At 35.4% G+C, this 15989-nt stretch overlaps 1 protein-coding gene across 1 annotated transcript in view; it reads right to left on the bottom strand.

Moving 5' to 3' along the window:
* The window catches only part of NCAPG2 (non-SMC condensin II complex subunit G2), a 51163-nt gene that overhangs the window by 12019 nt on the left and 23155 nt on the right, over positions 1-15989 (bottom strand). Inside the window, exons 12-24 of the mRNA XM_026842581.1 lie at positions 15563-15742; positions 14361-14513; positions 10804-11026; positions 9478-9587; positions 8800-8973; positions 6564-6634; positions 6156-6309; positions 5810-5983; positions 5211-5327; positions 4959-5102; positions 2292-2391; positions 1420-1604; positions 497-640 (exon numbers count right to left, since the gene is read on the bottom strand). Of these exons, the coding sequence (XP_026698382.1) occupies positions 497-640; positions 1420-1604; positions 2292-2391; positions 4959-5102; positions 5211-5327; positions 5810-5983; positions 6156-6309; positions 6564-6634; positions 8800-8973; positions 9478-9587; positions 10804-11026; positions 14361-14513; positions 15563-15742 (1929 nt within the window). The remainder of the gene's footprint in view (positions 1-496; positions 641-1419; positions 1605-2291; positions 2392-4958; positions 5103-5210; positions 5328-5809; positions 5984-6155; positions 6310-6563; positions 6635-8799; positions 8974-9477; positions 9588-10803; positions 11027-14360; positions 14514-15562; positions 15743-15989) is intronic.

Below are 15989 nucleotides of genomic sequence, written 5' to 3'. Positions count from 1 at the left end.
AGCCCCTCTTGCCTGCTGAAATTTTTTTTAGGTCAGGCCGTGAAGGGAAGAGGAAACGCCCTGACACTCTGCAAGCACTGTTCAGCAACAGCTAAAACTAACTGGTGTGTTCAACAGTGTTTTAGCCACAAATTCAAACCACAGGGACTGCTGCGAAGAAAGTTAACTCCTTCCCAACCAGAACCAGTACAAAACCACATAGAGATGGTATCTGAAAAACCATGTTGTTACAACACTGCTTAGTTCATAAATTCTGTCCAAGGCAGATAGTGAACTAGGTATCAGGACAACTCTGTTCTTACACAGCTGTATTCATAAATCTGAGATGCACAGTAATATCAAATTACGGCAAATAACATTCCCTGCTTGTTCCATGCCAACACACACAAAATCTTCATTTGAAGTACAAAGATCCCACTTTCTGAACATAGCTCCATTGTTCCAACATGACATTTAAAAAGCAGTAACTTAAAGTAACAGTCAGCATAAACTTTACCTTCTGTAGCACATAATTTATCTCTGCTACTATTGCAGCCAGGAGAGTAGAGAGCACACCTTGGTGAACTGCTGGGCAAGATGAATGCCAGCGCTCGACTACATGTATGAATTCTCCAAGAGGCATTTGAATAGAATGAATCAACTAAAACCAAAGAAAAACAGATCAGTTTTTTTTCAGATTGCTTCAGTATAACAGATATTTCAGCAAGCTTCTCTGTGAAGAAATGCAGATCACACCTTGAAAGTTATTGAGGTACTCTAGTCACTTGGGATCACAGGAGGAATCATCAACACATTTGAAAGTCTACTCAGAAATTTGGGAGAAACAAACAAAACAATGGTTGTAACAAAGAAGAAATTAATGTTTTCCAGAAGCCGTGAAAAGCTGACCATCAAATTTTTCAGAGTGATCCACCCATCTCACTATTATCTACTCTGCTATAAAACACAAGAAGCTAACTTCTGTGAAGATAGGAAGTTCTGAAGAACTTTAGGACATCATATATATTTTGTAGCCGATATAATTCAGGCTGAAAGAAATAAATGAAATAATGACAACTTCTTCTCCTTCCCAAGATATATATATCTAGATAGATAGATAGATAGATAAAAAAATCAAATTATTTGTTCTGGATTGATAAAGTTCATCTTATTGCAGATAAGTTTAATAACTTATGAGTACTCGGGTAATTCAGGATCATTGGTAACAGAATGCCTTAGTCTCATCATGACAGAAAAACTAGTAAATTGGTGAACAACAATGAATTAAAAAACCGTTGGTAACAGGGAAACATAGAACATTTAACAGAAAATCTAATCAGATGTCCACTTGAATAACAACCTCAAAGTGTCTAACATATTTGCGTAAAAAGTATGAATTCATCTACACATTAGGTAGCAATTTCAAGTGTAATACGATACCTGAACCCCTTCTTCCTGTTGTTTCTTGAGTCTGTGTGCCACACATTCTAAAACTTTCTGGAAGATGGTCTGAACATCATGGAAGAGATTTGCCACTTCATCTGTCTCAGTATTCTGAGTTATAGAAGCTTCAATAATTTCTTTTAGAACATATAGTAGCACTGGAGCACAAGAGCTACCTCTCTCTAGAGAAAGGGATAAATACAACAATATAAAAAATTGTAATGAGATATTCTTCAGGTGCAAGCTTAAAATGAAACTCAGTTATGTACCATAAACAGGTATAGTTTTACAAGTGTAGATGATATATTTAGTTTCTGAGCATCCTTAGCTGAAATTTCCATACAGTTCAATCAATATTTTAAGTATAAATGCAGTGTTCCTTCCAGTCCTTGAAGTATAGGGATTAAAATTTCAGTTTTCTTCAGGAATGGAGCTCTAATTCTGTCTGTACTTTCCAAATGTGAGTCAAATTTAAGAAGTGCTACAATATTTTCTATTTTTATATATATATATATACACACACATATATATATATATATATATATACACACACACACATACATACACACACACAGAGAGAGAGAGAGAGAGAGAGAGAGAGAACACACCCCTGAATTACATAGTATTAAATGGAATCTTGGAGCAAGGAAGACACATTAGTTATCAACAGTGACATGGTTCCAGGTTGGTTCTCTGCTTGTTTTCAGTTTTCTGAAAACCTGCTGTGACTTTTGACCATATTATTGGTACTAGTTAGCATAAGCTATAAATACTTTTTGAGAAACAGACTCCAAAAAGCTAAAAGCAACAGTTCTGCTAAGTCAGCTAAGTATCTATGGAGATGCTGATGTTAGTACAAAATATCATACCTGTCTGTATAACTGTAAGAGCCATATCTAAAATGTGTGCTTGAAATGTAAGATTTCCAAAGCCAACCATTATGACATCTTTACATACTGTCAGGTAGGTCTAGAAAAGAGATGCAAAAGTATATGAGAAACAAAATTTATATAAAGTAGCCATTCAGTAAAACTTAGACATAATAAAACCACAAAAATCTTAGCCAAGTTGCCCTGAAAGCTGGTGCATCTCTTTGGAGTTAGTAGGTTGCAACCTCTGAAAAAACAGACTTCCAAACAGTTCTCCAAATACTTCCATTGACTTTTCCTCCAGTAAGTAGTTTCTCAAAAGGCAGTAATCCCTTATCTTTTTTACTCAGGCTCAGATCAGAGGCAACGTTACTTAACATTTACCAAGGCAGAATATGACATCTGTACCCATCTTGATTAGCAAAATTAAAAACATCATACAAAAAGTTTTCCCCTACAGATACACACCTTACATACTAAACAGATTATAATACTAATGTATAGACAGAGTAGGGAGTTTTTAACTGGTCTATGTATACATGAGCTGGGTTGTTCAAGGCCACTGATGGTGACAAAAGTTAGTCCAAATCTTTCCTTTGACCAAAATCTGAAAGGACCCATAGCTCAATGCTAAAATCCACCTTAGGTTAAGTGGTATGTCAGGGGAACGTAACAGAAGACAATTCAAAACTAGCTAAACTCTCCCCCAACATTATACAATCAAATGCTTTCTGTGAAGGCAAATGAAGATAATGAGCAAGGTGCACTGTCAGTGATGACACTGGGGTTTGTGTCTGAGGCCTACCAGCCTCTCAACAAAACAGTGGCCTAAAGAGAACAGCCCCCCAGTGAACCCCAGTGCCCATAACAGCAAGTGCAAAATTGAGTAACAGACCAAAGCTGAGAAGGAAAGGTGAAATGGGAAAGAATGGGTATGTCATGGGGAAAGTGCTAGAGAAATGTAAGCAAAAAAAGAAGAGACACCCTGGTTCTCTCTCATATACAACAGTATTAAAGAAGCAACTGTAATTATTGTGTTATTATGGATACTTTGGGACAAACTAGACCCACTTTTAATGCCAGCATTGTTACCAAATACACACTCCAAAGAATTAAAAAGCACAATCAAACTCATTCCAATAAAAAACTATACAAGGTAAGAAGCATACAGGAGCTGCTTAACAAGAAAGTGGCTTATTAGAGGAGATGCAAGAGGCCTGGATTCAATTCTTGACTTCCAGACAAGTCACATCAGTCTTTACACCTCAGTTTCTTCTCTGGAAATAATGATACAAATGGACTTTAAGATCCAGTAGTAAAGATCATTGTGTTTAATTATTGGCTAGTGAAGTAGTATGTCAGATGAGTCTACAGTGACAACTGCCTATTTTAATTGCTTATCAATAAAGTTTCATTTTCATTTTGTATTCAAAACTAGGAAACTGATCATAAACATTATAGTAATACTGGTAAAGATTCCTTGGTTTGTGTCTTGTCTTTGTATAAGGTTTAGTTCTGTGCCTCCACACTTTTGAAAAATAGCCACAAAAGCATTATGATACGCATACTAAATTTTTTATTCAGAGAGAAGAGACAATAGCTTATAAAACAACCTAGAAACCTGTACCAGGAACATCTACAACACTTGTTTGAGTTTACTATCTCTCTACACTTTTCAAAAAGCCATTTGGCTGCAGCAGTGAGATCTAGTACAAGATTGACCTCCTCATTATTAAATTCCAGTAACTCACACCCTACGTCTCTGCTGACTTCCAAACACAGGTTCTATGGGACTCAGCACTAGAATGAAGCATACTGAATTCCTCAGGGTATAATTTTACCTATTTCTTTTAGGAAAGCAGGAAAGAAAGAAAGCAAGGAAGGAAGCAAGCAAGCAAACATGATTAGATCTAAATCCTCTCTCATAATCAGACCATCTTCCTGATCCTCTATTGTGCTACTCAACACAATGTATGCAGCTGCAGTCATTCTGTCATTTCCAGGATGTTCTATGGTACAGAATAACAGACTACTAAGTGCTAACATACCATGCAACTATACCCTTGTTTTCAGCAACTAATTTTCTTCTCCTTTTCAGAACTGAGATTCAGTGACAATCTTAAATCTACGTTAACTCACTTTTCATATAGCAGCATAAGCATTACCTGTATTTAATATGGGAGATAAGAGACAAGAATTGCTTGTTAGAAACACCACCTGCTGTGCTAGAAATTTGAGTGGGCATTTTCACAAGTGTAAAACATAAAACATGTTCCATCCTCTCCCTTCAACAGGTATAATGAGAATATATATTATGCACTGATAGCTGAAAAAATTCTAGGTAAGAACAAGGTATTGTAGACTCCAACAACTTCATTTAATTACTAGGTTATGTGCAATTACATTTATATAATTTTGCATTTATAAAATATAAAGGTTACAACTAAACTCAAAGTGATTTAAAAAAGAGTATGTGATTTTAAGCAGTCAAAGGAATAGCAAAAGCAAAACCTGTAACCTCAAAACAATCGGGACTGTGTTTCATTAGCTCATTCAGATGCCACGCTCCAAAAATGCCAGTGCACTATGTTTGTCCATATACAGTTCCTACACATATGGCTTTTCAGATTAGCAGTAGTTTGATTTATATTATAAAAAACCTCTAACCTGGATAATTAATTCAGATACACTACTGTTTTTTGAAATGCCATCCTCTTGATCACTTGCTAGCATAAAAGGTAAAACTTGACTTTCTATCCAAGCACCTGTCTCCTTCAGAAGTGAGAGATAATCTTTTCCTTCTTCAGAAAACTGGGGGAAAAAAAAAAAAAGTATTTTACCAATTGTCTTTCCAAATTTCCTTATACTATCAGCTGGTTTATACTGAAAAAAGTTTATTCTGAAAAGATATAACCATACCTTGTTCTGAAGATGAATACTCAACCTGCAAAAGAGGCTGAAGGCTCTTAGGCCAGTTGCTTGATTGTAGCTACCAGAACCTGCATCAGTGGCTTTCAGAATTGAGACAAGAACTTCCTGAAATATCAAGGTTTGCATTTACATTTTACAGAAAATCCTTTCAAATGTTTCTTTTCTCAACAGCTTTAAACAAAATATTTAAAGAAATATTAAAATTAAAAATCCCCAAACCCAATAAACCAGCAGGCATAGTTTCAAGAACTTTCATTTTGCAATGCCATAACTTATTTTCAGGCTACTCCTTATTTGTACATTCTTAAAGTCAGGTCACCTAAAACTGCTCAACACTAGATCACAAAAATTTTGAGACACCTAAAAATGGCTGGTTAAAACCTGCCATCTATAAACAATTCTGACCTAACATACTTCTAGTTTAGAACACTTGTTAGCAGTACAACTCAAAAGGAAAACTTTTTTTAGAGGGGAAGATGGGATCATGAATCTTATTTGTTTGTTCTTGAAGGCCTTTAATTTGACTCAGGCAATATATGATGTTACGCACTCTTTCATAAGACTGTTTATGGTGAGGAAAATACTACCTTTGCAGCACTGAGAATTTTCAAAAGCTTCTCCAGTTTCTTTTTAGGAACAGAGAGTAGGCAATCACGATTAACAGGATGAGTCAATAAATATTCAATGTAATCAATCGCTAAATCTGGCTTTGATTCATGTGTTACACAGATGCGTACTCTTCGTTCAGATGTCTGAATACTCTAAATGAGAAGAAAGCACAAAACCAGAACAGTGTTAGTATCTTAATTTACAACTAATTCCCAAGCAGAATAATATGGCATTAAACAAGCTTCTTCTAGTGAAAGAAAAAAAGGCATGATGCCTTTATGCAATTGGCGATTCCTTAATTCTTTGATATATTCAAACGCACACCTTTCTTGGGGTTAGTGTGTCAGACAACCAATCACAGGCTAATTCCATAATATGTCCCACTTGACCCCAGCGACACATGCAGTCTATCAGGGATGAATATTTGTTTTGGTCAGCTCCACTGTCAATATTTCTGAGTCTGGAGATCACGCCACAACTTAAAAGAGAACAAAGAGACACATAAGCTTTATATCCATAAGTGCAGAAATAATTCAAAGAAAGTATAACACCAAAAAAGATCACCAGTGGCTCAAAGACATATTTGCACCTCACAAATTTTACTAACTTATCAAATTTGTTTAGTGGATTAATTTATCTAAATGGGCATTTAATACATCAAGTTGTGAAAAATTAACAAATACAGTCAAGAAGAGATTTTTTGTCATTCATATTTTGATTTTAAAATAGTACCTGAATGTAGGAATAGCAGCAGGGGGCATAAAGGATGCCAGAATAACCAACGGAGCCATGCAACGCTCATCCTAGGATTTAAAAAATACAATATATAATCACAGAATTATCTAGGTTGGAAAAGACCTTGAAGATCATCCAGTCCAACCATTAACCTAACACTGACAGTTCCCAACTACACCTTATCCCTCAATGCTGTGTCAACCAGACTCAAACACCTCCAGGGATGGGGACTCCACCACCTCCCTGGGCAGCCCATTCCAACTACCAAAAACCCGTTCTGTAAAGAAATGCTTCCTAATATCCAGTCTAAACCTTCCCTGGTGCAAATTGAAGCCATTGTCACTTGTTACTTGGTTAAAAAGGCTCATCCCCAGCTCTTTGCACCCTCCTTTCAGGTAGCTGTAGAGGGCAATGAGGTCTCCCCTCAGCCTCCTCTTCTCCAGATTAACACCTCCAGTTCCCTCAGCCACACAGTAATCAAGGTGAAGCCTCACCAGTGCCAAGTACAGGGGTAAGATGTACAAGTACAGGTGCACACAAAACTAAAGAAAGTACTAAAAAAAGTATAAGTTAATTATTGCAAATTTAGTATTTCCCTTTTTTCACTAAAAATGGAACTGAAAGAAGCTGATAACATGTGGCTTGCAATCTGAAACTTCTGATTTCTATTATCAGAGGTCAACTATCAATTATGTTATCATTTAGCTTTCTGACTGTCAGAACAACTACAGTGAATAATTAAGGCTCCATTAGATTAATAACCATTGCAAAACAAATAACTCTAGCTTACATTTTCTTTCTAGTAGTGGCTAATATTTAATTGCACAATCATGACACCATTTAGCTCCTCTCAAGTAACTAGTGCCTTAAATGAATATTCATTCACATGAGAAATTTATAACAAAGACTCTATATAAAAATGGTAATGTAAGATGCACTACAAATTGTTACAACACATCATAACACAAGGTCTAGACCACAACAGTCTCACTCAGGTTATACAGAAACCAATCTATGTGAAAGACTCTTCAAAAATAGTGTATCTGTATGTCCAAGCTTCATGAATACAATCAAGTGAAATTATTACCTACTTAGATATTTGAAGATCTAAAACCTTTTAAACATGATTTTTAAAAGAACACTTAAAAATACATTTGTAGCTTTTCAAGAAAGAGACATACTGCTTCAATCTGTAGTCTTTTAGAAACTAAGCCTCTGATGACAGGTCTCTTTAGATCCAAGCTGTTTACTCACTGTAAGAATATCAAAGTCAAAAATGTTGCTTGCTAAAGCTGAATATCTTGTCTGCTCACCAGAACCTAGTACATACTCTACAAAAAAAGATTCGGAGCATCTGACAACTTTCAAATGCTTTCAGGGTGGAGAAGGCACTTGGTATATCTGTGCTGCAGAATATTATGTAGCAAGGAGTTGCTTTCCACTCCCTGATTACTCAAGCAAACCTGAATGTGGTTAAGGATAACAGCCAGCATAACTCTGTATACTTCAGCATAAAAGCCATAAACAAAAAGAGACATCCAGTAGATAACCCTTCAAGATGCACTACAAGGTGCAGCAGAAACTATTAGCCACTATCAAAAGATAGCATCCTGAAAAATAACACTAGAACAATTCAACAGATCAAGAAGACTGAAAAAATTAAAATTACTGGTTTTAATTAATTGCTTATATCAAAGCCAAACAATAAATAAGTGCATCAAAAGATCATTAGAGAGTAGAATCAAATTAGCAGAAACCAATCACAAGAAAGAGAACAAGGAGCCTCAGCTGCTTCAGCTGTCTGCTCCAGCAGCTGGATCATAATAAGAAGCAGTGGGGGTGGAAGAGTTTGGGCAGGGGGGAGTGGGTAGAAAAACATGTGGACTCTCATGTATACTGTGTATTTATTCTGCAATGGCACATTTTCAGTTACAGATTTCCAGAAGTCCCAAAAACATTCAAAAGAATGGAATCCTGTAAAAGCATTATATAGAGAGCAATTTATTGCACAATCATTTCTGTGCTGTTTAGATAATGGTTCATCAGTCAGATATTGCAATTGAAGAACAGCTTATACCCATTTGTGGAATTCCAAGAAACTTGCTATTGTTTATGGTTTACAGCAACAATGAAAAAGAATGCTTAATGCCATGAAAATAGATAAAAGACATAACACATGAAAGCAGCTGAAGAAAATACTAAGCACTTACAGGGAAATCTAGGCTTTCTTTACCTTAAATACTTTAAAGTATTCAGGAAGTACAGAAGCAAATTTTCTGATTGCATAATCTTTGGCATCTTGATTGTGATCTAGTGCTTTGTGGATACTTCTCCAGAGAATTACAGTAATCTCCAATAAACTTGCCATGCTGGCCACATCATTTATTGACAACACATTATTCAACACCTGAAATACAAACACTTAGATGATATTACATATTATACGCTCAAATAAAAATTTAGGTTACAATAAGGTTTTAAAAAACCCTGAAAATCCTTCTATTCACTTCAAAAAGGCATTGTCTTTGTTGCAGAACATGAATTCCATGATTCAGTCTTATTGTGTATATATACATACATATATGTATGTATATATAACAAGTCATTTTGCAACACTAATTTTTTGAATAATGTAATTGCAAAACCAAGCAGATTTATAATTAGTACTAAAATTAGGGAAGTATTCTTTTAAAATATGCTTCATATTCCTCCTATCTTGTTCTAGCTACTTCACCAAATTTCTCCTATTGCAGGGTGTGAAAAAACCATAATGGCTGTTCTCCCCTTCTAATTCCACAGATGCCTAAGTGCTTTCCTTTAGATTTCTGTCATATCATTAACTGCCTATGTCTCAAATTAAGCACCACAGAAAAAGCGTTACCAGAACTTATCATAAAGTGGACTTTCTTACACTTGTATTCTCCTTTTCACTTTCATCATCGTTGCTATCATGAGGACTCTCCTTCACTGCTTTCTGGATGCAGGCATTCAAGCAGCGCCGAATAGTAAGCATCAATTTAGCTATATTTAAATACAATAAAAATAAATTAGACATTTACTATTTGTTAAGAATGTTGCTAGTAAATACTTCTAATGTATTGCTGGAAAGCCAGTCTGAAAAAGCAGGCAACAGAACCAGAAATAACTAGGAAAAAAGGAAAAAAAATTCGTGTAAAAAGAAATGGAAAAATGTGTAAATGTTTTATATCCTCAAGTATGAACAAGTAAGGGCATCATCAGGTTTTGTAATTTTATTGTTAAAGTCTCCTAAAAAACCCCACAACAAACACCACCTTATCAAACCAGTATCAGAGGAAGCTCTCAACTCCTTCATTCATCTGGCATAGCTATTAATTTAATGACCTATGTTCAATAATACATCCCCTCCAAAGTAAATTTCAATTATTTATAAAAGATGTAGTAGCCTAACCATTGCACTCCTCAATGACAAGCTTGTCTCTAGATAAAAGTGAAAGGGTTATGTCCACTCTGGTGAAAGGATGACTAGCTGAAATACACTAGCACATGTTACTTCATATCTACCTTAACAAGGTAATCAGTCAAGGCTTAACGGCTTGGACATTTTACCCAAGTCATTCCATGCTGACTACTTTGTTTTTATAGTATTACAACTCCTCTGACAAAATTTTCCTGATTTTACTTGCTTCTTGGTTACTTCTATAAAAAGGAGCTATACCCTCTGCATACACTTTTCACTGAAAGTTTTTGAAGCTTTTAATAGGATGGAGGGCTTTTTAGATTTTCTCTGAGCAACTTCAAAACACTGCTATCCACAAATCCCAGATAATCAGATTATCAGACAAATATTTTTCACATTCTATAGAATCTACCACATAAAGATCTCAAATCACTTGAGGAACCAGGCTATTTCATTTCACTATTTCTGCATGATAAATAAATATCAACTTAGATAGTTAGTACATGTGAGGAGAAAGGGGAAAAAAAAGAGTCCAGATAACAATGCTGGCTAGAGTTGTTATATCTACTTACAGCATCTAAGAGCAGAAACAAAAAGCTTTGGTTTCTTTGTTTTTGAAAAAGTTTATGACTGTTGTCAGCAGGGTTCATTGCTGATATAAAGAATTTCAAAAACTACAAACTAATACTATATTAAAACCAAGAGATATAGCAACCACTGTTAGAGAAAAAATTTAAAAAGGTATTATATGGTGCGATACTGGTTATTTCTAAAGATTCATGAGGTTTTGTACTTTACCTATATTGGTGGGGGCAGTATATTCATAAGCATATTGATAGAACTTTCTAGCTGCTGCTGAATTCATCTGGATTAGAGTAACACAGCGCTCACACCACACATCCTCAGTTTGGTTAATGGGAAAGAAAGAGTTGAATAAGAGATTCACTATGCGTCGTGACACAGGCCGTGAATCAACTTCCAGGCGAGTCAGAAGATGCTCCATGGGACAGATTTTCCAGAACTTTTTAAAATGAGAAAAAGATATTAAAGTAGTTAAAAAAGGAGGAAAACCCAATCACCTTTATTAGATGTTGTCCACGTCAAAAGTATCAACAGATATAAATAGCATTTACTAGAAAAGCAGGAGCTTTTTTAATTTTTACCAAAATCTGAGCATTTACTTGAGGTCACATATTACTGTTCTGATGTACCTCTAAATCTCATGGTATCTCTTATGGACTGGTAAAATTCTGGTTCATGCAATTCTAGCTCAATATACCTGCAATGCTAATGCAATTAGGGCAATTCCAGGGAAGAATTGTTTATTCTACAAGGATAGCACTACAAAATATAATTAGTTGGCATTATATGCCATGTTTCATATTCTTGTCATAGCACAAAAGTAGGACCAAACTATCTACATGTACAGTATATGCCCTAAAAACCTGTATAGAACAAGACCCTTTCCAGAACCATCCCAAAACAGAAATGCATCCTGTCATCAGCAGAGCTCTAGCTTATTTGCAACACAGTAATCAAAGGCTGTTAAATTCAGAAAGAAGAAACAGCTTGTTATACCAGCAGTAATACTACACATTTGTAATTTTTGTGAGATCTTGAATTAGTTATGCTGTACACTTTCAGATAAAAAAAAAAAAGCCCACATTCAAAAAAAGAAAAAGGGTTTCTTGGCATTGAAAAATATTATTTTATTCCTAGGCAGAAAATATTTGAGGCAGCTAATTACCCTGTGATTTCAAACTATGGGCATCCCTGCTAGAATTGTCATAAAAAGAAGGTCCTTCAAGTAAGCATTACAGTAACCCCAGAATTTATAACATTTTTTTAAAAAAAGGAAATTACTGCCAAAATACCTAACACCTACTAGGAATTTTTTTTCTTTTTAGTAAACCCGATCTTTCCTTTAAAAGATCTGAATCTTTTACCACATAAAAATAAAGGACAGAATGGATGGAAGATATCCATTATGCCTAAAGAACAAATTTATACCTTAAAAAAAATCCTGAAGTTGAGAATTATCATACTCCTCTGTCTTTAATGGCAGCAAATTCAGAATAATTCCGGGAAGCCAAAAAGATTATTTTCTTGAACTTTCATACTGAATGACAAATAACTTTCAAACAAGAATTTTTTATACATTTAACAGCAGCATGAATACTTGGTTTTTAAAAGACTGTACACAAAGTAGCAACATTAAAAAAAACTAAAGCATTTTTTATATTAATACAAGTTAAAAAAAGCTTTGTTATATTTTACTATACAGATAACTGATATTAATGGATCAAATCATGACTGTAGGTACCAGTTCTTTAAATCGTACTTGTATATCAAATCTTATGAGGAGTTAAAACTCAGCACGAGAAGTGCTGAGTGCCTGTGAGGTTACAGAATGATGTAGAAATTAATATTAAAAAATACATAAGATTATAAAAATGACATGAAATCAAATTATCAGGGGAATATGCTTTTGGAGTATTTTTAAAATAATAAGAATACAAGAATATGACTGAAATCATGATTAAGATTTCAGAGTCCAACGCTTTCAACAACAGTTCTGTGATCTGTTGTTTCTGCTGATTCTATGAACCAAGTGATACATCTCCTAAAACACAGGCACCATCAGTGTGAGGTCCAGTGTCACAGTGATACTTCTGCTGTTCTATCTCAGATTTACATGGCTTTAGAACCTGCTGAACCAGAAACTTCAGAAAATAAAGCTATCTTTTAGATATTGAAGCTATCTTTTTAACTCAAAATTGCCCCCTCCAGTTATCTCCAATAATCTTAACAGTCAGAACCAACTGTCTAAGGAAAGGTACAGCTGTACATTGTTAATCTCAGGAAATCGGTTAATGTCACAGGATCCTGCTGGAAACTTTTCATGCTGACAGCCTGAGTGATAATACCTTGTACTTGCAGTGTTTGTCTTCATGTCACATTTTCTGTAGACTTGCCTAATCAGTGCATTGAGATACGTATTATGGAACTATCAAACATGCTGTTGCATTTATTACAATCCTTATCCTGAACCTATGTACAAGAAGCTGAAAGCTCTCAATTCTAATATGACCTCCCATTTATCTTCTCTTCTGAGCACATTCAGGAATTTGGAAGGTACTGAAGTGGTCTAATCTCAACATATGTGTCTTTGAGGTCCTGTCATCAAAGCTGGAATGCACATATTTGGCAAGTAGATAATTCTTGTGTTAGGGATAGTTATGTTCCTTGAGCACTGAAGCCTTAAAAACCTGACAAACCAAGTATTTATTTAATCCTCTCCTGAACAAGAGACAACCTCTGACTTCATACAGTCCCTGTGCCTAGCACAAGATAAGCATGTCCTGATAATTAGGCTTAGCAAGAGACAAAATCATGAGTAATATAAAATTGAAATTCGGAAACTATTAACAGCAGAGAGTGGAGAAAGAGCTCAAAGATGCTATAATGCCTAAGACTGGACAGTATTGCCCTAAATAAGAGTCCACAGCAGGACATAAATGCAAAATCATACAAAAAGATGTCAAAATCCCGAAGGACATGCCCACAAAAGGCAATTAGAAATTATAAAACTCGGTAAGTAAAAAAGCAATTCGATAAGGCCGTTAAGCATTTAGAAGGTAAGAGATTCCTGACTTGAGCTAGCCAGCTGGAAGGGTAGCCGTACCTTGCTGCTCTGCCCTGGCATGGCCACGAGAGGGCAGAGAAGACAGAAACATGCTGAGGAAAGGTCTGCCGAGCGCTTGCGACACCAGCAGCAACCAGACAAAAAAGCAGAGAAGCACTGAAAGACTACTGGACCTACTAATCATCCCAAGCTCGTCAAAAAGATGGGGGAGAGGAGAAGAGTGTACTTGGCTCAACTAAAGAGTAAACTTTCCAGCATGACTAGAAAGCCTCTGCTGTAGTAATATCCAGCCCCAGTACTAACGTCTATGGTTAATTTTTCTGTGAAGAACAGCTATATGGAAATGTTGAAAGCTCACCAGGACTAGCCACAATTTCTTTGTTTATTTTAAAAGATTTTTCATGGACACCAAAATTTCTGCAGAATTCATAAAAATCACTGGAATATTTTTATACTACTACCCATATTGGGATCAAAACCTTTAAAATAAACAGAAGTGACTAACAGCAATAGAATCCACAGGTCTTAGAAATAAACTCAGTTATATGCTTAAATATATGAAGGGAAAACCTGAAATTAAGAGTATTACTACATTAAGCATGCATTTTTTTTTCCTGTTAGAAATCCAGTCTCAAAAGGTACTTTTTTTTAAAAAAATAGATGTCTTGATTTTATCTCCTTGCTACTTACAAAGTGTCACTTATCCTACCTTAGCAGCCTTGCTAGCCTTAATTTTCAGCAGCATATCAACAAAAGCCACTCGCACTTTCTCTGAATTGTCATGAAGACTGTGTTTCACTGCTGGCAGGAGCTGTTCCAGTAACGGATGACTTAGTTTGTTGTCCAAAATTATTGGTAGGCACTGCAAGAAAAAAAACCAAGCACCCTAAAAAAATAATTTAAAGATTTGAGCAAAGACATAACTAAAAATTCTTGAACTGGACCATGACATTTCTAAAGTTAAATTGAGTAGGGATACTGTACATGCATACTTTTCTTGTAATATTCTTTATTAAAAATTGCTATGGTTATTTCAAATTTCCAGTGAACTGTGTTCAGGGAGTTCATTTCAGCTAAGTAGCTTCAGATCTACACCGAGGTCTTGCCTTCTACCTGAGGGCACGGCATCAAGTACTTTTTGTGATACAATACCAGCCCCCTAAAACTCTGCTGATTTCAGATTAAACAGACGTCTTTTTTGACACATTTTTAAGCCAGCACTTTCTGCTTATCCAGTATAGACCCCCAAGCAGCTGCAGTGTGTGGAGCAAGTGAGGATTAACATTACAATAGCTCCAGTTTAAGGCTGAATTATCCCATACACAAAATCTTTAAGTGAAAATACTGCTTAGGGAGTTCATTTTTCTGTACAAGCTATTAGTTATTTACCAGATGCCAGAAAGATGTAGATAAACTAATCCTAACACACTGAACAACACACGGGAGGCTGGCATTCCCAGAGAATCCGTATGTAATTTCATTCACCCAGACCTCAGAAACACAAAGTGAGGTTACAAAATCATAATGTAATTGTGCATGTCTTGGGATAGTTTAAAACCAGTGACACAGAAACATACTGAAACCTGTCTGTGTACATTTTCAAGTCTAAGCATAATTTCTAATAGCTAAAATAACTAAATTATCAGGTCCAAACCATATATTTAAGACTAGAAATGCAAAATGGTTGAGAATCACAAAGCCAAACAGTCACTATTTTAAAAGGCATTTGGTCATTCCAAATGTGTGGCTTTTACAAAATGTGTGCAAAACTTGCATGCATTAGGAACTTTATTGCCCAAGTCACTTTGCAGAGTAATTTCCCTGACTTAAAGTGGCCTATACTAGAAACCTGTGCATCAAATAAAATATGAAAATACAATCATGATTTTAAATTCAGAAAAAAAGATTTACTTTAAAAACAGAGCATCGAACATCAGCAGATGTTACATCACATGCCAGCTCTCCAGTTAATTTTTGTAAAAGATCAGCAAGAACTGTTGGAGGAATCATATCCCAGTATTTGGATGTTATCTGAGTAACTCCGAGTATCCCTGTAGAGCGGACAACTGGATGAGGATCGTCTAAGAGACTCTAAAGCCAACAGAAGAATAATAACATGAGTATATGCAATATTGTGTTGTTTGACATTAACCTATCATAAACGAATAACATTCCATTACCTTTTAACCATTACGCTAATTGTCATACTATGAAAGAACTGTCATCATATTCCCTCAAGGCATTTTATTACAAGGCAAACTAGGAAATTTAAATCAGAAGCAAAATTAAGACAAATACTGGCCTTTTCTTTAATTGAACTTTTGATTATTTTTTTTAT

Source organism: Athene cunicularia (genome assembly GCF_003259725.1).
Source record: "Athene cunicularia isolate RWA chromosome 2 unlocalized genomic scaffold, athCun1 chr2_part1, whole genome shotgun sequence".
Lineage (NCBI taxonomy): Eukaryota > Metazoa > Chordata > Aves > Strigiformes > Strigidae > Athene > Athene cunicularia.
The sequence above is the reverse complement of the archived record's forward strand: the minus strand, read 5'-3'. Positions and strand labels throughout refer to the sequence as shown.